This window comes from Marmota flaviventris, chromosome 1, assembly GCF_047511675.1.
Source record: "Marmota flaviventris isolate mMarFla1 chromosome 1, mMarFla1.hap1, whole genome shotgun sequence".
NCBI lineage: Eukaryota > Metazoa > Chordata > Mammalia > Rodentia > Sciuridae > Marmota > Marmota flaviventris.
In genome coordinates, this window is record NC_092498.1 from 147,051,932 (window position 1) to 147,076,979 (window position 25,048).

Consider the following 25,048-nt stretch of genomic DNA (forward strand, 5'->3'; position numbering starts at 1 on the left):
GGTAACTTGCTGGCTTCAAAACACCATGTAACATCTTTAAAAAAAAAAAAAAAAAAAATTCCCCAAACAATTCAGAAAACGGAATTCCAGGGCCCTGAGCCCATGGTTGGGCCCAGTGGGGTGGGAAGGTCAAGGGATGAGAAGAAGGGAGAAGCTGAGTTTCTCTGGACTCAGCTCAAATGTGTAGAAAATAAAAAATAAAAACCAATAAAATGCAGCTTCTCTTTTATTAGGAAACATTTAAAAAAAAAAAAAAGAGAAAAAGAAAAAAACAAACAAACAGCCGCGCATCTCAGTAACAAAGATTATTGCTTTGTGTTCTCAGGGCTAATAGGTTAAGCACCTCACACCGGCAATTAACTCTCCAAAGGCTGGATGGATGGGGTGGGGGCTCTGATGGGGCAGGGAGCTTAGGCCCCCAGCCTCAGGCCTGGGGGAGAGGGACATAGAAGGGGGACAGTGGGTGGGCATCAGCCCTGCCACGCCAGCTAGGTCTCCCTTCATAATCATACCCTGAGCCTCTTTTTCCTTTGAAGGGGGCTCTGGGGTAAGGGGCTGCCAAGGGCCTCTGGCCACAGGACCATCCTGGTGGGAAACTTCAGTGAGAGAATTGGGGGTTCCCTGAGAAGCCCTTTGCTTTCCCCTGGCTTCTGTTCCTTACCCAAGTGCCCCCGGTTTCCACTCAGTGGAGTGGGGGCTCAGAGCAGAAGAAAAGGTCCAACCTAGGCAGGGGACAGGGGAGACCTTTGGAGAGCTAATTCCTTTCCAGCTCTGGGCAAGCCCTTCTCTTCCCTCGCCCCCACACTGGGTTTTCGGGGTGAGCAGGCCCAAGGCCTTGACCCTGAGGGCCTGAGAGAGTGGGCCTGCTGCGGCCAGGCCGAGGCCTGCAAGCTTACAGTAACGGTGTTGAGGGGACAGAGGAGGGGTGGGGGAGACCTTTGCCCTGTGGGGCCCAGGCAATGCCCTCACCCCAAGGGGTCTTAGAGAGGGGTGGGGGGCTTCACCTCACAGTATTTACATATGATACAGGACGGGATGTTCCAGGGGCTCGGCCTGGCCTACCCGCAGCCCTGCCCTCCTCTCCAGGGCTGGAGGGAGGCGGGCCAGGGGCCACACCCACATAGACATTTTGTTCTCAGCTGGTGGGGGGCACCTGGCCCCTTGCCCCCTGCGGCCTGGGGCTTCACATTCACAAACCTAGAAATAGTTTAAAAACGGTTTCTTTAAAAAAAAAAAAAGAAAGAAAGAAAGGAAAAAAAAAAAAAGGAACAAATAAAGGAGGGAAAAATCAGAATTAAAAAAAGGGTAGGGGCTAGGCCTGTAGCAGGCCCCCCGCCCTCACTCTAGCTATGCACAAATACAAAAAGCCTTTCTGGGGGGCATGTCCTATAGGGATGGCGGGGAGGAGGGGGGCAGACCGAGAGGGGACGTCCACAGGGGTAGGGGACAACCGGCTAATCCAAAATAAATAAAAGCGGGCAGGGAGAGAGGCAGGTGGGGAGGGGGCAAGGGCAGAAGGGGAGGTTAGTAGGGGAGCCAGACGGATGTGGGGGGGCAGCAGGGCAGGGGCCGGGGGGGCCCAGGGAGTGGGGGGCAGGCAGTAGCATCCGAGTCGCTGCAGGGGGAGGGGGCGGCGGCTGCGGCTGAGGTGTCCCCACCCCCTCGCTGGCTCACTCATGGTCCTCTGTCAGCTTCAGGCTGGGGCGCTGGGAAGACAATGGCAGGTTATAGAGGCCTCGGACCCTGCCCGTCCCTGTGGGGGTAAGGGGCAGTCCCCAGAACACATACACCCTCTGGTCCCCTTCCAGAAGAGTTTTGTCCAGAGGGCACTGTCTCCCAGATTTGGAGTGGCTGGATTTATCCAAATGTCACCTTCTCAGGGACACCTCTGAACCCTAAAATAATCCCCTATACACTATTTAGGATTCTCTCATTTGTTTGTTTTGTCTGGGATGAGAGAGGACCTCATCTCATTTGCTCATCTCTCTGTCCCAGAATAGTGCTTAATAAATATTTGAACAAGTGAGGTAAAGAATGAAATATCACCAATTCACAGGGTGCTCCACCATCCCGACAGACACTGGTGATTGCACCAGTCCCATGTACCAGGGGTGTCCTATTTTATAGCTGTGTAATACCCCACTGTAGGTACACTAATTTATCTAATCATTTTCCTTTTGAGAGGCATTATAGTTATTTTTGCTTTGTTTTGTTTTTGTCGTACTGGGAACTGAACTCAGGGATACTCTACCACTGAGCTACATCCCCAGTCCCTTTTATTTGAGATAGTGTCTTGCTAAGTTGCCCAGGCTGGCCTCCAATTTGCAATCCTCTTGCCTCAGCCTCCAGAGTTGCTAGGATTACAGGAGTACACTAACATACCCGGCTGAGCAGCTTTTCCTATGTTCACTCATCACTGCTAAAATAAAGGACTGTCTTCCCTAGTAGACTATGGTTCTGTGATGACAGGGAAGGGAATCTGTGTCCCAGATGGGATCATCCAGGATCAGATGCCTGGTGCCACCTTTATCCCATACCTGTTCCCACCTTCTCACCTCCTGCCACCTGTCCCCTGCTTCAGTGGTACCCATTGGTGAAGGCTGTGGCAATCAAGGGACCCTGAAAAGAAAAGAATTAGACTCCTAGAATCCTGCAGAAAGTACAGAACATTTAGGTGCTCCTTTCCTCTCTCACCAGAAGCCCAAGGTAAGGCACAAATCTTTTTCTACCCTACCATAGACTGGTGCAAAGAGACTCCAAGGCAGGCCTGGGAATTTACATATAATCAGCACCCTGGTTAATACTAGGGTCCTCCTGAGTTAGACTCGAATCTCATTACGGGCAGAGAGGGTATGAATCCACTGGCCCATCTCAGAGCCCACCAAATGCTGACACGCAGATGGTGACGATTAAATGCCGACTATGCCAATGTTAATTTCCACTGTTCCCCATTAGTGACACTTTCTTTCCCCATCCATCATGTCTCACCTGACCTTTTTCCAGAGAAGACAAACACCTCTCCCTCCCTCACTTTGGGGTTTCGCAGGGTAAAGGGAGGTGGAGGCCGCCAGGCCTGACCACTCACCCCAAGACTGTGGCCAAAGCCGGTGCTGGGGGCGGGGCTGGCGGCACTGATGTAACTGCTGACCCCCGAGTCCTGGTTGGCTGCCCCATAGAGCTCAGCCATGGGGCCAGGGCTGGTGGTCCCCAGGAAGCCCCCTGTGCGGCTGGGAGTTGAACCTGGAGGGGGAGCCATCGTCCAAGGGTGAGAGCCTGGCAACCCAGAAAGAAGATAGTGATAGCCCTGGTGCCCACTGCTGCCCCATGGCACCCCACCAAACCTCCTCCACCATGACCTTGACCCCTACATCCCAGCAGTCCTATGGGTCTACCCCATGGAGATCTCTCCACATTCATTTACCCCCAACCCCAACCCCTATCGCTTCCTGTTTGCTCACTCCACAGCCTCCTCCTTCAGCCCCTTCAAACCTGTCCCCACCCCGCAGCCCAGTGCATTTTCTAAATCTGACCTCTGTCACTCTGCTGCTTGAAGTTCCACTGTCCCCTGCCCCCACTCCCGCACTACCCATGCAACTAGCCTCCAAGCCTTTGCAGTGCTCTTCCCCCGGCCAAAAACACTTTTCCTCCTCTTTGTCTCCAAATCTCAAGTCAAGAGGCCCTTTGCCCTGGAAGCCTTCCCTGGCCTTCCTCAGAAGCCCCGGCTGGGAGCTGCTCTGGCACCTGATTCCCCCCCGAGCAGCAGAAACATCCTCTGGAATCACAGCCTTGTCCCCAGTAGCCTGGAAGCCACAGATGGCAGAAGGCCTGTGAGTGTCCATCCTGGCTCACTGATGTGGGCACAACACCCGGTACAGGGTAGGTACCCAGTTAACACTTGAGTGAATAAATTGGTGCCTTTGTCAAGGGATAGCAATGGCCACCTCATCTCCCCACTAGAATTCTCTGCCCCCTGCACCCCGACCCCGGAAGGCCTCACCTGTCCCTCGAACCACAGCCGCTGCTGCTGCTGCCGCTGCCATTGGTCCATAAGCAGTGAGAGGAATGGCTGGAAGAGAAGGTTCGAGCGTCTCAGTGCGGCCAGAGGGGGGCAGACGGATGAAGGAGGCCCCCAGCTTCTGGCAGAGGCTCTCCTTCCTGACCCCATCTCAATGCATCCCCAGGGCCAAGGCACCAAGAGCCACCTTAGGCCACCATCCATGCCCTGATTTGATGGGTAGAATAAAGGTAGGAGGGAGGAAAGCTTCCCAGCAAGCTGCTCAGCCTCAGTGTCCCCCCCAGACTCAAAGGATACACTGAAGCAACCCACGACTCCCAGAGGGTGGCCCCTGAGCTGCTCTGTGTGCTCAGTGCAGATGCCCCTTCTCCTGAGCACCCTTGGCACAACACAGGTCGTGTAGCCCAGAGGTGGCCAGAAGGCTATGTCCCTCTTTCCAGTCAGTGACCAACTGGGTAGGGGTGCAGAAAGCCAGTCCCACAGCCCCAAGGTGTGACCGACTCTGGCACATCAGGGCTCCAGAACTCGCCATGGAGTCAGACTGAGGACAGACTCTGGTGGAGGCCACAGCTGGGCCACTGCTGCTTCTGCTGTGAGTCCTGTGTTTCTCAATCCCCTTCTTCCAAGAGCACCCCTCAGGGTCTCCCTGGCCACCCAGCCCGTCAATCACCACTCCTTCTCCCAAATGCTCTCAGCATCTTTTCAGTCAAGCTCTCTCCAGGCACAGGAACCTGGCTCTTGCCTTGTTATCCATCAACCCCCGGCACCTCCCACCTTTCCCTTTACATAGCAGATATGTAATAACTGTCTGCTGAAGGAGTAGAAGGGAACCTCTGCTTAGATAACCTGTTGGCTTGAGCAGGGAACTCCCTGAGGCTGAGGTGAGTACCTCCACTGCTTGGCCCTGACACTGTGGCCACCAAGGAGCTCTACCCCATGCTGAGGATGGTCTTTCGGGATTTGCACTTGGCAAGCCTTACGCCACCATGCTCTCACTCCAAAAAGTGCCCCTTGGGGCTGTTTGGGTGACTCTGGCCTTGAAATGGACAGACCTAGGGATAGGGACCTTAGATAAGGCCCTTCCAAATCCTTGGCAAAGCCACTGGACTGGGAGATTCAAAAGGAGGACTGTAGTTCCTGCATCTTGGAGGGATCTTTCCAGCACCTTCATACAGCTGGCTCTTTCCCACTCACAAGTCACCTCTTGAGAAGCTTCCCTGATCACCCTCCATTCAGGCAGCCCTGGGGCCAATCCTAACCCCGCAGGACAGCTTCCTGCTCTATCTTTGCTGGGGAACTTCTTACCCTCATTTACCTCTAGAATACCAGCACCCAGATGATAGTGGCCTTGTTGATTTATTCACTGTAGTGTCCCCGTGCCTGGCCCAGCACCAGCCCTATAAATATGTACTGAATACACGAAGGAAACACCCAAGTCCCCCTTTCTCCTAGGCAAGAGAAAAGTTCAGACCCTGGACTTTCAAGAATTGCTGAGCCCAGAACTTACTTCCTCCCCTGCCAAAATATCAGTTAAGAGGACACTGCTTACATCTGGTCTGTAGGGGCAGGGACAGGAGCAGGGATGGGGGCAGGGGCTGGGTGCTGAAGTCTGGTTTTTGGCCACCACAGAGCAAAGTCAGAGAATAGCCAACTCTAGCTAGTGCTTATCACAACTGTAAACAACTACTTGTTTGTATGGTATTTCATTTCCTGTCTAGCTGGCATGCTCTATGAGAGCAGGGTCTGGCTCTGTTCTGTCCCTGTCTGCCCCCAGGGCCTGGCTGTGCATGCTGCACATAGTAGGTCCTCAATGCACAGTTCTCACTGGATTAAAAAGGAACTACCCTCCTCCCCAACTGCTGTCAACACCCATCTGTTCATGGTAGAGCCGCTGGGACTTCTGCCACCAGGGCTCTCCTCCCTCCCCTTCCTTCATCCCAAGTTTCCCTTTCCCCTCCCACATTCTTGGGGAACCCTGAGCACCCCTTGGAAGGAAGGTTTCATCTAAAGCAGCATCCATGCTCACACACGGCCAGGTTGGGGGAGAGTCTAGGGGTGGGGTGGGGGTAGAAGCAGATGGGACAGAGAAACCCCTTGTAGCCCATCATCCTGTGTATAAAGCCCCCCACTCCGCCTCGCCCCATCTCTGCAGCTGAGCTGCTTGGCTGGAATGAAGGCTCCAGCTGGAGAAATGGTCCTGGATGGCTAAGCACCTCCATCCAACTTTCCCAGCAATTGCACATGGGCAAACTGAGGGCCAGATTTGGCCCTTGGATTGGTTTCATTTGGCCATTCCAAATGATAATTTGGAATTGTTGTCAATCCTTAAAAATGATCAAAAATTCATACGAAAGCAAAAATTGGATTTCTGGCTTGTCTAGAAAAATGAGATTGGAGAAGGCTGGGTCTGCGTCCCCTTCCGCCAAAGACAGGCTTGCAGGGACGGCAGGCCTGTCCACCAAGCATGCCCAGAATTCCCTGGCCTCCTCGCTGGCCCACTCCGCTTTGAGTTTGAGATCTTGGCCTATTCACTGCTGGATCCCAGATCCTCTGTGGTGCCTGGCACACGGGAGGTGCTAGGTAAATATTTGCCAAATGGTGAATGAGTGATGTTGCCTCCATCTGTTTGGCTTGGCCCTATACCCCACCCTTAAGGGCAACGTAGCTCCACAGACTGGCCAGTGCCCAGGCACAGTCTGCTGTGTCCTCCCAGCCAGGGGACTGGTGGGCAGGAGAAAAGAGTCCCACTGGCTTTCCCCAGAGGTCTCTGGGCCCTTCTCTTTCTCCCCATGTGGCCTAGGAGATGTACGAAATCCGAGCGACTGACCTGTAAGCTCGGGGAGGACTGGGGCGCTCGGGAGAGGGGTCCGCTCTACACGGAATTCTAAAATGAAACGTAAAACAGCTTAGGAAGAAGTATGGGAGGCCCCTCAGACATGGCCCAGGGAGGACAAATGTACCCACAGGGACACTAGGTGAGGGGACAGGCCATGCACAGGACCCAAGAGCTGAGGACGGGGAAAGAAAGTCCCCAGAAGGGAAGGGAGGGGAAGGAGACACAAAGAGGAGAAGCAGAGAGAGCAAAAGAACAGGTGGAGTTGCCACCTGAACCCTAGGCACAGGCAGTGCTGCCACTACAACCCTGGGTATTCCTTTAAAGGCTTAGGACTGGGGCTGGGGACATCTACCAAGAGGCAGAGTGCTGCCTAGCATGCACGGGCCCTGGGTTCAATCCCCAGCACCACCAAAAGAACAAAAAAGGCTTAGGATTGAACTAAAGACGCCTTGCAGAATCTTCTCTCTCCCCCTCTCTCTCACTTTTAATGAGGAGAGAGCTTCAGAGGCAGCTTAAAGAAAAACATTGGTTATAGAATAAGTCCTACTCCAGCTTGGGTCCATTTCCCAGCCATGCCACTTCCTAGTTATCATCTAAGCAGGTCAAATTTCCTTTCCAAACCTGTTTCCTCATCTCTAAAATGGGTATAATCATCCCTCCCATGGAATTATTGGGAGGATTAGACAACATAATGTAAATAAAGGATTCCTAGTTAAACAATAGCCCAGGGGGCAGAGGATACAAGTGCTTAGGAACCTTTCAAATAAAAACAAGACCAAAACCGATTGGGGGTGTAGCTCAGTGGTAGACACTTGCCTCAGGTTCCATCCCCAGCACTGCAAAACTAAATAATAAATAAGTAAGTTGCCTTGTAAAAATTTGATGTTTAGGGGGTAGGGGTTTGGCCCAGCGGTAGACTGCTCGCTTAGCACTTGTGGGGTGCTGGGTTCAATCCTCAGCACCACATAAAAATAAAATTATTTTGTATCCAACTACAATTAAAGCAAAATATTTTAAAAAAAAACCTGATATTTAATATTTCAGAGAAAACATATTGAATACTCATCATGGAACAGTCCAGAACTTTGTTGGGCTTCCTGATACTTTTTTAAGGTCTAGTCTATGTTGAAGGTGATTATAATGCTTTTGTTTCTTGGCATTTAGAGTCTCAAGAGGGCTTGTGTGACTTTGAAGGGCTCAGCATAGCACCTGGTCATTGTATTATGTCTGTGAAGGCGCAATTCACAATGACCCTTAGGGAGGGTGCTCCTACTGCCAATCTGGTGTCCTCTTTGGTGGAAGTGGCAACCCCAGAGTTGGGAGGGGAGGACAGAAGGTAGGAGGCAGGCAGAGAAGGGCCTGGGAGAGAACAGTACCATGCAGGGGCCACACCGGGAGCCCTTGTCCCCAACTTTTGGGGAAAGGTCAGGGGAAAGGCCCTCCTTCATCAGACATGCCCTTCCTTCCAAGCCTCCAGCAGGCAGACGCCCAGCCATGCACCCCAGACACCGCCCTGAGGAGTGAGACTGCCTGGGAACTGGGGACATGCTGGCCATAGAGGGACACCAAGCAGGACTTACCTGGGAACTGGTAGGTGTAGCCAGGGGCAAGGCCTGTATAACTCCGACTGGCATAGGTTGTGGCTTGGAAACCTGGGTAACCTGATGGGGCAAAGGGGCAGCGTCAGATGCCTTACCCACAGCTCAGACCCTGCTAGGACAGGAAGGATCTGAACCAATCACTTCCTCCTCCACCACCTCCTTATCATGAATAATCCTCAGTCCTGCTTTCCAAGTACCTTTGGAATGCCAAGTCCAGTGCTAAGCAGTGTATACTTAATGATCTCATTAAACCTCAAAAGGAAATAGTACATAACAAGTTGGTACTATTAATAGCCTCATTTTATTTATTTATTTATGTATTTGGTGCTGGGGATTGAACTCAGGGACACTTAACCACTGAGCCACATCCCAAGACCTTTTTATGTTGAGACAGGGTCTCGCTAAGTTGTTTAGGGCCCCCCTAAGTTGCTTATTTTGGCTTTGAACTTGCAATTCTCTTGCCTCAGCCTCATGGGTTGCTGGAATTACAGGCGTGCACCACCATGTCCAAACAACCTTATTTTGTAGACAAGGGAACTGAGGCTCAGAGAGGTAATATTTATTGGCCGAGAATATTCTAAACCCCTTATCAAAGCCCTTCATGGGGCTGGGGATGTGGCTCAAGCAGTAGTGCGCTTGCCTGGCATGCGTGCGGCCCGGGTTCGATCCTCAACACCACATACAAACAAAGATGTTGTGTCCACCGAAAACTAAAATAAATAAATAAATATTAAAAAAAAAAAAAAAAAAAGCCCTTCATGCTCTGGCTCCTGCTTCCCTCTGTCCTCATGTCCTACACTCTGCTTCCCACTCCCTTGCCAAGTCACATTGGTTTCCTTGTTTCTTAAATCCAAGCTCATGCGCACACCAGGGCCTTTGCATAGGCTGTTGCCTCTGCGTGGAACACTCTTCCCCAGATGAATGCATGACTGAGTCCTCACTGGACAAGTCTCAAAGAGGTCCTCCCACAGGAGTCCTCCTTTCCTAGCAGTTACAATCTCTACCATGTCACCCTGTTTTTTTCTCCTCTCATTCATTGTTTATTTATTTAGTTTGTTTTTTTTTTTTTTTTTTAATAGTTTTTTAGTTGTAGATGGATACAATATCTTTATTTATTTATTTTTGTGTGGTGCTGAGGATCAAACCCAGTACCTCACCCCGGCAAGGCAAGTGCTCTACCACAGAGCCCCAGCCCCGGCCCCTAGTTTTTTTTTATGTGGCACTGGAGATTGAACCCAGTGCCTCACATGTGCTAGGCAAGCCCTGTACCACTGAGCCACAACCCCAGCCTGTTTTTCCCCCCCTTTCATAGCACTGATGATCACTGTCTGAACTTATCTCATGATTTCTTCAAGACTTAGTTTTCTGTTAAGAAAATCAAGGAAGATCCTATAGTTAGTAATAATGGTACAGCTGGGATTCAAATTCAGATGTGACTGGCTCCAATACTCCTAACCAATCTCACTTCTTATTAGACATTTTCTTTTTAAATGAGGGTGAAATCAGATCAAGAATTACTCAAGCCGGGTGGGGGTGGCGCACGCCTGTAATCCCAGAAGCTCAGGAGGCTAAGATGGGAAAATCGTGAGTTCAAAGCCAGCCTCTTGGGGCTGGGATTGTGGCTCAGCAGTAGAGCACTCGCCTAGCATGGGCGGGACCCGGGTTCGATCCTCAGCACCACATAAAAATAAAGGCATTGTATTGTGTCCATCTACACCTAAAAAAATAAATATTAAAAAAAAAAGCCAGCCTGTTCAACTTATTGAGATCTTAAGTAACTCAGGGAGACTCTGTCTCTAAATAAAATACAAAAATAGGGGGCTAGGGCTGTGGCTCAGTGGCAGAGCACTCACCTATCACGTGCGAGGCCCTGGGCTTGATCCTCAGTACCACATAAAAATAAATAAAATAAAGGTATTGTATCCAACTACAACTAAAAAATAAATGTTTTAAAAAAATACAAAAATAAGGCTGGGGATGTGGCTCAGTGGTTTAGTGCCCCTGAGTTCAATCCCCAGTACCAAAAAAAAAAAAAAAAAAAAAAAAATCCTTAAGGTACAAGATCAAAGGCGGCTAAACAGACAAGACAACCAAATTTAAAATCTGATTCTAGCCCAGTTGTTGTTCCGGGGAACAAAAGTAAGTATGTTATAAAGACCATCATTGGCTGGGTGTGGTGGTACACACCTGTAATCTTAGTGAGAGTGTGAGGCAGGAGGATCACAAGTTTGAGGCCCTTAGCAACTCAGCAAAAATTAAAAAAATAAAAAAGGAGTGGATGTAGCTGAATGGTAAAGTGTCGCAAAGTTCGATGCCCAGTGTGAGGGGTGTTATTGATAATATTAAAAAACAGAAGATAGATTCGATGAAATTTTTTCCCCTCAGTGAAAAACCCAGGACCTTGTACAGGCTAGGCAAGTGCTCTACCACGGAGCCACATCCCAGTGCTAAATGAAAATAACTGCATCAATATAAATTTGTGAAGTTGAGAAGCATACTGTGGTTATAGGAAACAGGTAAATGGGTCATATGGGTGATTTACCCTTGAATGATTTAGGAAAATATCCCATGGGTATGTATATGCATACATGTAAATGCATACACACAGCATGAGAACGATAAAGCAAAGGGATCGAATATCAACAGGCAAATCTGATACAATAGTATATGGATGTTCTTTTATGTTTTTTATGTTATTCTATTATTTGCCACTCTTCAGAGAGTTTGGAATTCTTCAAGAAGACTGTGTTGGGCTGCAGTTGTGGCTCAGTAGCAGAGCACTTGCCTAGCACACGTGAGACACTGGGTTCGATCCTTAGCACCACATAAAAATAAATAAAAGATGTTGTGTCCAATTACAACTAAAAAAATAGACATTTAAAAAAAATAAAGGTATTGTGTCTATCTACTAAAATATAAAAGAAAAAGAAAAAGAAGACTACATCCTGTTTGGAGGGTGCTCTTGTCCAGACCTCTCCTGTGATCACAATGCTGACCCTCTAGCCCTGCTAGGCCCCCCAGCTTCTGAAGTCTCAGAGCACCTCTCTGTGTACCCCTCCCCCATAGCAGGCATAAAGACCCCCTTGAACAATCCTCTTCCTATGTGTATACATCTTTACAGGGAAACGGTGAGCTTTCTCAAATTTGCCACCCAAATTTACCTGGGCCCAAACTGTGACTGCCACCTCAACTTTCAAAGCTCAAGGCACCCTTCACTCCCTCCAGGGAGCCCCCCTACTCCCATGTGGGTCTAGGTACCTCTCTTGGGCCTCTCACAGTCCCCAAACATTCCGTGATGACAGTGTTCACTTACTCTTATCTCACTAAAAGGGGAACCCCATGAGGGCAGGTCCTGACCCTGAAAAGCTAAATGAAATAAATTTTTGCAATGAACAATTATACTGTGATTATATTAAAAAAATATCTTGGAGCCAGGTGCAGTGGTGCACATCTGTAATCCCAGTGGCTTGGGAGGCTGAGGCAGAAAGATTGCAAATTCAAAGATAGTCTCAGCAAAAGTGAGGAGCTAAGCAGCTCAGTGAGACCCTGTCTCTAAATAAAATACAAAACAGGGCTGGGGATGTGGCTCAGTGGTTGAGTGGCCCTGAGTTCAACCCCTGGTATCCTTCCTCTAAAATCTTGGGGCTGGAGTTGTAGCTCAGTGGTAAAGCACTTGCCTAGCACTTGTGAGGCACTGGGTTTGATCCTTAGCACCACTTAAAAATAAATAAAATAGGGGCTGGGGTTGCAGCTCAGTGGTAGAGCGCTTGCCTAGCATGTGTAAGGCACTGGGTTCAATTCTCAGCACCACATATAAATAAATAAAATAAAGGTCCATTGACAACTAAAACATTTTAAATTTGAATAAGAGGAGGCAGCCTTCCTTTTGCCTTCCAAGAGGCCTTAGCCAAGTGCTGTTTCCTCTGGAATACTTTTCCATTCTCTTTGCGCCTGCCCTCCCATAACTGGCTTCTACTCAACCTGAAGAATCAGTGTAAATAGTACGTATTTTCCATTTTTTCCAAGTCTTGGTCAAGTTCCCCATGCCAATGCTCCCTTGGCATCCTGTATTCCACCCTAAATCTATTTGTCTTCTTTCTCACTTGTCTGCCCTGACAGACCATAAAGCTGAGGAAAGTCAAGGCTGGGATTCCTGGAAGGCTGCCTGGCCCATGCAGGTGCTCGGCACCTATTTACTGAATAGATGGATGGATGGACAGAGGACCAATCAATAGAGAGCAGCTGGACCATTCTTCTGGCTACCACGAGAGGGCAGCACTCCACAACAAAACCATCCCACCCTGGGTAGGACTGCCAGCCCTGACCGAGATGCCTGGCCTCCACTGCCGCCCAGTGACTCAGACAGGAGGGCAGACCACAGAAGAGATGCAACACCCACGCAGCCCCTGGAAGTCCCAGGAGTAGTTCCGGGTAGGAAGAAGCCGCAGGTGCAGGCCTAGCTCGTACCCAGCATGCCGATTCCCAGCATAAAGGCGTCCATTCCATAGGGCATGACTCGAGACCGGCCCCGGGCTGAGCCCGTCGGCGACATCACCTCCTTTGGCTGAGCTTTCTTACATTCCACCTGCAACAAGACCTGATGGTCAATTCTTTCTCCAGCTAGGGTCGCCATCCCTCTGAGTCCCCGCCAGGCCTTTTTATTATTAATTTCATAGTTACCATTTATGGAGCACGCATTGTGCAAGGCCCTGCATAAAAGGCTCTGCATGCCGTAGTCATTGAATTTTTGCACTAAGTCTATGATGGAGGTGCTGCTATGGCTCCCATTTTACAGATGAAGAAACTGAGGCTCGAAGAGGAACCCAGTTAATCACTGACACTGCCTCCCTGTCTAGATTTCCAAGAGGTGAGAGAACCAGCTCTGCCCTGCTCATTGTAACACCTCCTCACACCCCCACACCCCACCTCTGGTACCCCGGGGCTTCCCTGGATGGCTTACCATTTTGTTGTTGATTTCATGGAAGTGGATTTCACACACTTTTTCCACGATGTCCTCGCTTTCGAATGTGACAAACCCAAACCCTAGAGGTTGGACAAGGGGCAAGGGCAGGGTCAGAACCAGGGCTCATGGTCAAAACCCAGCCCCAGGCCATCCCCATACCACATCTCCTCCTGTGGCCAAGTGTCTGAGAGTTAATGAAAGGCTCTGCCCACAGCCTAGGATACTCTCAACTACCGGCTGAGACAGGGTATCAAGTCCCAAATTACAGACGAGCAAACCAAGGCTCAGTGAGGTAAAGTAACCTGCCCAAGGTCACACAGCAAGTTCGAAAATGGCAAAGCTGCCAAGAGAATGTAATTGTCCCTCAAAATCGGAGGGGGATTAGTTCCAGGATGCCTCGCAGGCCCCCAAATCCGTGCTATGCTCAAGTCCCTTAAAAAAGGCCAGTATTTGCGTAGAACCTATGTACAGCCTCTCTTATACTTTAAATCATTTCTAGATTACTTCTGATTCCTGATTCAACGTGAATGCTACGCACAGAGCTGTTATACCGCACAGCTGAGGGTACAACGGCAAGGAAAAAAAAGGTTTGCACAGGCTTAGTACAGATAGCATTTTTTTTTCTGAATATTTTTGATCCACAGTTGATTGAATCCAAAAACACAGAATGCACAGATACAGAGGACCATGTACACTTAACTTGCCTTCTCTCTGTCCCTCAGATGCTTACCAAAGAGGGGGAAAAAGAACATCCATGGACAAACTTACACAAAGGTGCACATGCCCGAACATACTTCTGTACACAGACACACACACACCCCCCCTAGGCGCCCATCCCAAAGATACCCGTGGGCTCTCTATAACGTACTATTGCCCCAACATACCAGACATACATACATATTCAGGCATGCACACGTGCCTGAGCATGCGTGCTGCACACACATGGCCCCCAAAAAACGAAAAGGCCCAAAGCCCTGAATCAACTGGAGAAACTACCCTGTCTCCTCCTGAGCGTGCCCCAGGGGCTACTGTGGAATTTCTCAGAAGGCCCCTAAGATCGGCGGCGGACAGGCCGATCACAGAGTGTGGCCCAGATGCTCACAGGTTCAGGGCCAAAGGAGTTGGGGGCAGTGGCACAGCAGACTCCCTGGGGCTCTGGAGTCAGTGTGACCCTGGGGCAACCTGGCCTAAGCTCTGGTTACCAGGAACAAGGTAAGCCTGGGCAGAGGCAGACACTGGCTGGGGCGGGGGTGGAGGGCGCCATTGGTGGGAAGCCCGTCCTCTGTCTGCAATTCCAATTCGGCCAGTTTTCTAGCACAGGAAACTAGTGGGACAAAAGCCTTCTGTAAGGCCAGGCCCGGGAGAGGATGCAGATCCTCAGGGATAGGATGTCAGGAGAGGAGATGAAAGGGCAGCTGTGACCTGCAGCCCCCTTGGCTGACCACAGGCCCCAGGCCCAGCCTGGGAAGGGGGAGGGGCACACTCACCTCGGTGCCGGTTGGTGGTTTTGTCGAACATCAGCATGGCATCATCCACCTAAAACACAGCCTGCCATGGAGGACCCACCAGACACCAGGGGCTCCCACGACCCGCTCCCCTCTTGCCCCTGCCAGGCTTTCCCTTAAGCCTGTTCCCAGTTCAGGGGATAACTTTCCATCTGCGACCCCACTGGACACCACAGAACCCCCTAGTTAAGTCACCAGATTCTCAATGGATCAATCAGCCTACATTTATCGAGTTCCAAAGAGGTGCCCAGCACTTTAACCATCATCCTAACACTTCCTGGAGGGGGAAATCCCCATTGTGTCAAGAAATGGGCTCAGAGAGGGGAAGTTGCCTCCCAAGGTTACACAGCAAGTCCTGGAGGGAGGCGGCGGCACAGGGCTGTACTAGAGGAGAAAATATGGGAGCAAGATTAGGAGATGCTTTAAGAAAACCTCTTCTTCTTTTTTTTTTGCAAAAGGCCAGGCGGACAGGACAACAGACAGACTAGACTCCCCTCTCCCGGTACAGATCTTTTCTCTAATTGAGGTTTCCTTTAGCTAGAGGCTGTAATTAAAGCAAGTGGAGTTCAGTGCCTGGACAGCTTGCCTCCCACTGTCTGGGGGAGGGGAAAGGACTGAGGAAGGGGGAGGGTCTACATTCGCTACCCTCTCTAGAACCCCAGTCATCTCTCCTCTTGCTTCTCCAGCCAGAGGATGTCCCACCTTCTTCCCTGTGCCTGGATCTGTTGTCCCCTCTTCACTAGGACTGAGTCACCCTCAGTGGAAATCAGGGGCTGCCTCTGATCCTCCCCAGTCCCATCCACTCCAGCCCCTGATCCTCGCACAAATGGTCTGCCATTCGCAGGGTGAGGGTAAACTTTCAGGCCACAGGGCACAGGGTACAGGCTCTCTCCCCCTCCTTTCTTCTACTTCCAGACCCTACCTGCCTTATCAGGGGCCTCCCCTGCCTCATTAAAGTAGAAAGTGCAAACCTTGGAGGTGCTCCTCCAGCTCTCCCTAGGTATCAAGGCTGCTTAACCAGGAGACAGAGGGGTTCCTGGAGAATCTCAGAATGAAATGACACCTCCCTTCCCAAGGGGCTTCCTATCCCCAGAACCCTACAGCAGAGTACTAACCCTGCCACCCCAATTCTGGGTCCCTATCCCAAATCATCTGGACAGACACTTCAGGCTCTACACATCTTCCCCATCCCTCACTTAAGCAATGGAAAAGAGAAACCCAGACAGAAGGGTTTTGATCAAAGCACAGGCTTTAAGTAGGACAGGCCTAAACTGGAATCCTGGATCCTGGATTTGCTGATTCGGTAACCTTGGGCAAGTGGCTTTAGGACCCCATGACTTTGGTTCCTCATCTGTGAAATGGGCATAGGAAGGAGTTAAATGAGATAGTGCACATAACTCTTAACTCACAGCCCTTGGGATTCAGTAAGTGCTGAATAAATAACAACTGCTGTTATTATCTTTATTATGGAGGAACTTGCCCACGGTCACATGGGGGAAGGTGGCAAAACTAGAGGGAGCAGCAGCCCAACACCCTAGCTGGAAGGTTCCACCAGGACAGTGGGTCATCTGTGACCACGATCACCATTCTACTGAGCACCTTGACTTGTGCTCAATTAATTATTTTTTTGAATGGGGAGTGAATGAACCGAAGAACCAGCCACACCTTCCTCCTTAATCCTACAGCTTGGAGTTCTTGCCTGGTCCACAGACTGATTCAGGCCAAATCCACAGTCCTTCCGGCCTTCTTCTTCCCCATGACCGTCCCAGTCAACCTCCCTGGTGCCCCACAACCTTCAACCTGGGCCTTGGCGGGACAGACCTCCGATGGGGCACTGGGGTTGAGGCCGGGGCAAGGGGCAAGGGGCAAGGGGCAAGGAGAGTGGCTGGGGGTCCAGGGTAACCCCCAGCGGTGTCCCCTCCTGGGGCCAGCGGAGGGGAGGGAGGCTCCCAGCCCAGTGTCCTTAATAGGCTTTGGTCTCCATGGGAACCCGGGGGCAGGGGGGCTCGGGCGCGGGGTGGGGGGGGGGGAGGCGGGGGGAGGGGAGGCGACCGAAGCCTGCTGACCAGTGGGAGCCGCCAAGTTCGGCGGCCGCTAAGCCTGAGTGGCAGCCATGGCGGCTGACCATTGTTCCCCCCTCGGCGGCGGGCCCCTCGGTCCGGGCGGGGGGCCCCCCGCCGCGGGGCCCTTGGCATTCCCGGCTGTCCCCCTCGCTCCCTGGCAGCCTATTCTCCGGCTCCCCCTGGCCTCCCCGGGCCGGTTTCACATGCCAACGCCGATTTAGGCCCGAACAAAAGACGCGGCCGCTGACGGCTTCTCCTGGGGCCCGGTTGCCATGGCAACGCCGGCCCCGGGGGCAGGCGGCCTCCAATCACAGCTGCTGGATCAGATTAGTGCGAGCTCTAATGCTCGGCGCTCAGACACAAAGACACCCCGCCGAAGCCGAGCCGGGCCTGCTGCTTCCCAGGAGCGCCCTTCCCTCTGGGGCCCAGGCCCAGCCTGCCCAGCCTCCTGGACCCAGGTCCCCAAGGAGGTGTGCCTGAGCCGAGGCCTCTGCCCGCTCCCCCCCCCCCCCACACACACACACGTCAGCATCCGCTGGCCAGGGGACCCCCCCAACCAGCCACACAAGCTTACAGCCTATTTCTCTAGCCACCTCCAGCTGGGCCTGCTGGGAACCAAATGCCTTGCTGGGAAAGTGGAGACCCAGCCTCTAGCCGCCCTCACTCACCTAAAAGAAATACCAGGGACCTGGGTCTCAAGCCACCACCGCTGGGACTTGGGTCCCTCTCTCCATCTCACCATAGGACCCTGAAGTTCACATTGCTCACCTTCCTAGGGACACCCTATTGTCTGACATGGCCACACACCGCGTATCTTCCCATAGCCTACCTCTTCATAGGCCCAGAAAGGAAAGCTTGATATGACCCAGAAGTGAGCGCACGTTCTCTGGGCCAGATCAGAATTTGGGGGTGCTTTCTTCAGTTTCCTCCAATACCTAGCAGCCCCTCAGCTCCTGCTCCCAGCTTCCCACCTGGGCCAGCAAGGTACCAAGTGCAATGGGGAGTCATATTTATTGCCTCCTTATCATCCCCCAGGAGGGGGTTGGGGGATGGTGACAACCGCCCTTGGCCTGGACAGGTGCAAACTCCCAAGAGGCTAAGGGGTGACTGGATTGAACTGGCTACAGGAGCACCGCCTCCCTCAGGAGAAAGAAGATAAGCAGGAGAAAAATACAGAAGGAAGGGCAACAACAGGGCCGCTACTGTGTGGCTTCCGCTCCCAGGGGATGTCAAGAGTCAGAAGCCCATAGATGGGCCAGGAGCCCGAAAGCTGAGTTGACCTGGCCTCACCTGCAGGACACAACTTCCCCTACACCTTCTGCAGGAATTGGGATGACCTGGCTGACCCCACTGGCTCCTGACCACTCTCTTAGCATTCTCAGCCCCAGCAAGCACCCACCCCCATTTAAGACCCACCTTCCCGAACTGTTCAAAATATTGCTTCACATCCTCCACTGTGGTGTTCACTGACAGTCCCCCCACAAAGATCTTCTTCGTTCGAGTCACCATCTGTTAGGGGAGGGAAGGAGAAAGTGGGCATCTGAGGCCTGTGGCCTACCGCCACCAGCAGGGGCTCCAGCCCCCCTGCCAGGTTGCCAGCTGACAAGCTCTCTGTGGCCCCAGCCTCTCAGAAGGCCTCCCCAAGCTCCTCCTAACCCCCACCTCTAGGCCTGTCACACCCTAACTTCTTAAGTGTGTCTCCCTCCCTGGGGTCTGTATCTGGAAAAATCCTTTCCCAAAGGACTCACACAGGGAAAGGGGGTGGGTCAATGACCCAGACCCACAGCCTAGCTCCAAAACCCCACCAGCCCTCCTGGGAGACCACCAAGGCCATCGCAGGGTCTCCCTGAACTTAACTCCGACATTTTCCTCATCAACCTCTTCCCTGCCCAACCTCTGGCAGCCCCGTGGCCCCAGCCCTGTTTTAGGAAGAACACATGGTCCTAATTACCCCAGGAGCGCATGGCTAATCCGCGGCAATTCCCAGCCCCATCCTAACACTAAAGCACCTTCTGTCACCAAACTGCTTAATGGAATTAACCCAATTCCGACCATGTGCTCCCTGGTGCGGCTTCCTTCGAATACCTGCTCCATAATTGCTTTCAGGCCCTCTGCTGGACCTTTTCCAGAGATGCCCCCTTCCTGTCTCCTAAAACAGTTCCTCTCCCACTACCCTGGCAGGAGCTCTGGGAACCTTGGTGGAATTCACAGGCTACAGTCAAAAAGCATCCTGGTTTCCACCAACTTCTGATAAAAGGGGAAACCGAGATCTCTTGGAGAGGTACCCAGTCCTAGGACACATGCTGAGTCAACAAACTCAGGGGTCCTGACTCCCTATAAGTTAGCCTTTCCTCCTGTCTTCTATAGGGGACGACTTAAGAATTAAGAACTGGAAAGTTGCCAGGAGGCCTAGACTCAAATCTGAGGCTCCTGCCCTGCACCAAAAGTTTTAAGTGCTCCAGTGCCCAACTTCTCAGAAATCCATTTTCTGTATGCACTGCCCCTCTCTCCAAAACACCAGGGAAAGATATCTAAATGGAAAGACAACAGGTGACAGACCTCCTGGTTCCCCTCCCCTTCTACAAGTCCAACACACCTCATTCCAGAGCTTGGAAGGTGACTTGCAGGGGGTCAGAGGTATGCTCCCTGGCCCAACTCTAGCTCAGCTTCAGAGGCAGGGCAAGTCTGCCCTGTGTTTGATCTGCCAAGGTTCTGGGCAAGGAGGCTGTGACCTATGAGGTCAGAATTAGACTTAGGGTCCAAACTGCACTGACTTCAAATATAGGGACAAAGAATTCCCTGAACAGTTCCCCTTTCTTCCCACACATGCAGCCCCCTCTCCAGAGCAGATGGGAAGATGCATACTGTCTTCATTCCACAGAATAAGGACATCAGGAATCCCCTCTTCACACCTCCGCCTATCCTGAAACACTCCAGAGGTTCTAGAAGCATCTGCCACAAAATAGAATGCTGGGGAAATCCCTATCCAGAGTTGCCCTCAGTGACAGCGCTCCTCCCAGCCACCAACACACACCTACCTTAGGCTGTGCTCGCCGAGGAAAGGCCACCTTGGGGTCAATCTAAAAGAGAAGGGAAAGGTAGAAAGGGTCTTGCTTATCACACCTCAGATTGTGACAATTACAGCCTTAAGCAGTGAGGACCTCTCTCATCTCAGGACACAGAGGTGACAGAAACCACCAGAGTCTCAGGCAGGAAAGCACAGTTGTTAAGCGTGAGTTCAAATCTCACACTGCTTCCCTACTATAAGACCTTGGGCATGTTATTTAACCTCTCAGAGCCTTAGGGTCACCTGCAAAATGGACAAATAATAATACCCACCTCAAAGGGTCATTTGCAGATTTTTTGAGATAAAGCATACAAAGCACTTGGTGTGGTGTCTAGCTCACAGCAAGAATCAAAAATAATGCAAACCAAGTCTTATTCCCTCAAGCATCAGGTATATTGAGGGCCCTCCTTGCTAACCTGACTTCACACAGATACCTGTCAAGGTAAGATATGTGATTCTGGCTTTGGAAATCTAGCAAATAGAAATACTCTTTGCCTGAAAAAGTCTACAAGATGAGAGTTCATAACTGCCAAGAATAGACTCAGTTATTTCTCCAATACCTCTAGTCTCTAACAGCCCTCTTAGAGGCTGCAAGAAAACAGCTCCTGATAATGCAGCCAGGCTCAGGGTGAGGCAGAGTGCAGTCTTTGGTGACATGAAAGGGCATGGGACTTGGACTTAGAAACTTTGGGCTGCTTGCCAAGCCTGTGATCTTGGTAACTTGCTTGCCCTTCTGAGCCTCAGTTCCTTCATCCGCAAAGTGGGGACAATCACACCCATACTTCCCAGGGGCAGCTGTAGGGAATCAAATGAGATAACATGGGTGAAAGCAGCCTTTTGTGAACTGCCCTTCATTGCACAAACAAAGGTGCTATTACTAGGAGGCCACCTTTGCCCTCTGCTGTGAACAGAGGGAAAAATCAAGATGCACCTGGGTACTCCTGGATACTCCAGCCATGCTGACAAACAGCGAGAGACCAGGGCAGGAGCCATTATGACTGATGCAGGACCTATGAGGCCAGGTCTTGCTAGAGTTTCTTGCCACCCGCATGGGTGGACATCATGCAGAAGTTCAGCAGCCAATCTCAGAGAAGATCTATCTTTCCCCAAAGTTCCTTCTTTCAAAACTCAGCCTCATTCTAGGCAACTGGCTCTGGCTTCCCTCTGCCTGAATAACACAGACCAGGAACCAGCATCCTGCAGGCTCTCCCACTGGAATCTGCCCAAAGAGATGGAACCTCCACAGTGCACACTAGGCAATGCCTTCTCTCTTGCAAAGGCCCACTGGGCTCTAGGGAAAATCCAAGCTTCCCATTGCTGTCGTGGATTTCATATATCTGTAGCATTTTCATCCTTCTATTTCTCCCAGAGCACAGCCTCTCTAGCCACTCACACACTTTCATAAGTTCCCCTGCACAGATCCTGATGGAGAGACAGTACCCAAGACCCACTCCCCCAGACCCACGCACACCCAATCCCTGACACACCCCACCTCCACTCTGACTCACAGCTGGCAACATAAATAAAACCCAACAAGTAAATAAAAGGTGAAAGTCAGAACCCAAAATAGACTCCCCACAGTAAACCTCCCTCCCATCCCCTTCCCCAGCCCAGAGATGCCAAACACAGACAAAGCCCTTGCCCTTGATGAGTCCCAATCTCCTAAGGATACCCATCTCACCATCCTTCCTCCCTGTCTCTCTCTTCACCCTTATCAATCTTCCACTCCTCCAGCCCCCAGCCCCAGCCCCAGCCCCTAAATCTCAGCTTCCTGAGTGCAGCAGAAGCCACCAGTGCATTCTGAGGACAGGGGATGGTAGGAGAACAGGCAGCTTGATGGCAGATAATCACCAAAAACAATAGGCCACTGTCTCTCCTTTCCCAGCCTGGGTCACTCAGGCTTCGCCAAGAAGATCCTTTCAGAGCCGGCAAAGTCGAGGCCTGGCCTCATTTGCTCATTACTGTGAGCAGGAGTGGGAGCCACTGGGCAGAGATAACAGGATCTGGGGACAGGCGGTAATTTAACAAATTCTTGGGCACAACCAGCCATTGTTGCAGGTAAACAGGAGCCAGTGACTGACCCAAGCAGGGAGGCCCAGGGACAGGGGGAGAGTGGGGGAGTGTGGAGAGAGGAGATCACACTGTCCCAGCCCCCTGGCAGACAGACACCCCCATCACCCAGTAAGCCCTCCTCTGATTTTCTCCTTTTCCCTCTCCCCTTGAGCTGGCCTCCGTCAGCGCCCCCTGCAGGGTCCAAGACACTGGGGATCAGTGGGACAGCAGCAAAATGTTCCAGGAGTTTGAATGCCAAACAAACAGTTCCTCCTAAGATCAACTCTTGAGAAGGTTTTTCTTTCTTTCTTTTCCTCCCCCAATCAAGCTAGCTAGCTCCCTCCTCATAAATCCCCTTCATGGTCAAAGCAGGTCCGTGTCTTCTACACAAAGCAAGGAGCTCATTGACCAAAAGTCGGGGGAGGAGAGAAAAGGGGAGGGAGAGGGACTCAGTGACGCTTTGCCATTGGTCTGGAAGGGAAGGGGGGTGTCTCGGAGCCAAATACTAGTTAGAGTTCAGAGAAGCCACCGGGTGGGTCATTGCAACCCTGACTCACCCAATTTGGGCTAGGGGTGGGACCCAGCCCCACCCCAAGCTCTGAGGCATCGAGATTAGTACTTATAGGGAGGGGGTGGTGGCTACTGCTTCCCTCACCAATACGGGGGGTGGGGGGGGGGAGGTGTAGCATCTCACCGCAGGCCTGGGATTTTTCTACTCCCTCTGCCCCCAACTCCAGTGACAAAGTTTCAGAGCATGGCAGACCTCTTACTCAGAAAACTCCCACTTTCCTCAAGGACCTCGTCCAACTGTCCCCTGGAGAGAGTCCTGACCCTCTCCTCCGGCAGCCTCCCTCTCCCAAAGGACCCCCGAAGCCCCGAGGGCCACTCACTGTTTTGGAGTCGAGCTCGTGCCGCGATTGCGCCAGCACTTTATCCACCCCCGCCTGGTCCATGAAAGTGACGAAGCCGAAACCCCTGCGCGGCGTAGTGAGGGAGAGGCAGATGGTTACAAGGCAGTGAGTGGCAGTGGTGGAGGGGGGTGAGCCGAGAGCAGGAGGAGGGGGTGAGGGGCTCACCTGGATCTCTTCGTCAGGGGGTCCCGCATCACCAGACACTCCTTCACCTCCCCGAACTGGCCGAAGTATTCGCGCAGCCCTTCTGTAACCACACACCCGCCTTCGGACCAACCCGGGCCCCGCGCCCTTCCCCCCTCCCCCGTCCTTTGCCCCCGTTGACCCCGGCGCAGACCGGTCGCCCCCGTGCCAAGCTGCCGGCGCGCTCTCCATTGCCGGCACCCCCTCCCGCCCTCGCCCGGCTCTCGTGCAGCCTGGTGGCGCCCACCGGGGCCCCGGGAAGCCAAGGGCCAAGCTGGGCTGGAGGGGGGACGGCTCCGGCCGTGTTCCCGCCGCTCCGGGAGCCGCCTCACAAAAGTTTGAGCCGCAGGTGCGAGCGGAGTTGGCGCAGCCGCCGGCGGGTCCCGGGGGCCCGGCCCAGCCCCCGATGCCCCCTGAACCCCTCAACTGCTCCCCATCACCCGCTGGGCCGTGCGCGCTAGCAGATAGCCCTGCGCTCTCGGGGTCCCCGGGCGGGGCGCGAAAGAGGGCACGAGGGCGCCTGGGGTCAGCAGGGCGCAGGGCCGGGCTGGGGTGTCTGGGTCTGGGGCGCCGTGGGGGTCCGGGGTGTTCTGCGGGGCCGGTAGGCGCTCCTGGGCTGGCTCACCCTGCGTAGTCTGCCAACTGAGTCCCCCGATGAACATCTTGCTGCGGGAGGAGAGACACAAAGGGCCCGCGTGAGCGCCTGGCGCCGGGGCGCAGGGGGCGCGGGCCCGGGCCCCGGGGAGGCCCGGCCCGACCCGGATCGGCCATGTTGGCGGGGCTGGGGCGGGCGCGGGCCGGGCAGGCCCGACCGGGCTGGGCCGGGCCGTACCAGGGGTCGTGCGGCGAGTCCGGGGAGGCGAGGCCGGGCTGGGGCGCGTCAGTCTCCATCGGAAGCCGCGGGCGGCGCGGGCAGCGGAGCGGCGGCGGCGGCGGCGGCGGCGGCGCTCGGCGCGGGGCAGATGAGGAGCGCGGCGAAGGGGGCCGGACGGACAGGCCATGCTGCCCCCTCCCCCGACCCCGCTCGGGCGGGCGGGCGGGGACGGCCGAGGGGAGGGCCCGCCGGGGGCCGACCTGCCGGCTCCTCCCCCCGCCGCCCTGCGCGCATAAAGCCCCGCGCTCGCCCGCGCGCCCGGGCGCCCGCGGAGGCGGCGGCGCCGGGACCCCCTTCCCGCCGGGCTCCCGGGTCCCCCGGGATGAGAGAGACCCCGAATCCTGGTGCGGGCCGGGACCAGGGCGCGGCCGCACCCCCCACCCACACCAGCGCGGGGGCCGGGCCGCGGGAACGCCCTCCCGGAATGAAGCGCTTCCCGGTGCCTTCAAGGTAGCTCGGCTCCGGATCGGGAACCTCCCCCCCCCCCCAGTTCTCCCTCTCAGGTCCCCTCTGTCCAGAATTGAAGAGAGCTCCCCAATCTCCCTGGGTCGGGGAGGAGATAGCCCCAGTGGCCCCAAATCCCCACCCACTCTAACTGGAGAGAATCCTTCTTTACAGTCGGAGCAAGAATCTGCCCTGGAGCCCCCGATTTCTTCTAATCTAATTTAGAGTCCCCCTTCAGCGGCTCTCAGCCCATTCCCATTATCCCATATCGAATTTGGAGAACCCCCTGTGTGCCTCGCGTCCCGAGTGGGAAGCTTCCATCAGCATCCCGGTAGAAACGATATCAGTTTCTCCCCAACCTTCCTTGACCCTTGATGCCCAGAGTAAGAATCCCACTCAACTCCCCCAAATCCCTCTCTCCGCTCTGTGGCTCGGGTAGTCTGCTGAGCAAATCCTCCGCCCCAAGCCTGGGTTCCCATTTTGCCGCCACCCCACCCCCAGTGTGAGGAGTCTCTGCTGCTTCTCTCCCTGGTT

At 53.2% G+C, this 25,048-nt stretch overlaps 1 protein-coding gene across 5 annotated transcripts; it reads right to left on the reverse strand.

The window, feature by feature from the left end:
- Positions 1 to 2,577: 2,577 nt before the first annotated feature.
- Positions 2,578 to 24,087, reverse strand: Msi1 (musashi RNA binding protein 1). Of its 5 annotated transcripts, none has more exons than XM_071617121.1 (14): positions 24,029 to 24,087; positions 23,822 to 23,862; positions 23,179 to 23,257; positions 22,993 to 23,077; positions 20,022 to 20,063; positions 18,400 to 18,492; positions 14,903 to 14,951; positions 13,413 to 13,495; positions 12,920 to 13,037; positions 8,432 to 8,512; positions 6,843 to 6,899; positions 3,998 to 4,066; positions 3,086 to 3,273; positions 2,578 to 2,619 (listed from the first exon to the last, which is right to left on the reverse strand). In XM_071617121.1, exons 1-14 carry the CDS (start codon positions 24,085 to 24,087, stop codon positions 2,578 to 2,580), a joined length of 1,086 nt encoding a protein of 361 aa, XP_071473222.1. The 5 variants fall into 5 exon arrangements, with proteins under 5 accessions (XP_071473222.1, XP_027779186.1, XP_027779185.1 ...); XM_027923385.3 differs by having other exon boundaries at positions 3,086 to 3,240; positions 23,179 to 23,260; XM_027923384.3 differs by having other exon boundaries at positions 23,179 to 23,260.
- Between the last annotated feature and the right edge of the window lie 961 nt (positions 24,088 to 25,048).

Coding starts and splice junctions, on each gene's coding strand:
- Msi1 (XM_027923384.3), bottom strand. CDS start 24,087: ATGGAGACTGACGCGCCCCAGCCCGGCCTCGCCTCCCCGGACTCGCCG. Junction 23,863..24,028: donor GACTCGCCGCACGACCCCTG/GTACGGCCCGGC, acceptor CTCCTCCCGCAG/CAAGATGTTCATCGGGGGAC. Junction 13,038..13,412: donor ATGAAATCAACAACAAAATG/GTAAGCCATCCA, acceptor GTCTTGTTGCAG/GTGGAATGTAAGAAAGCTCA.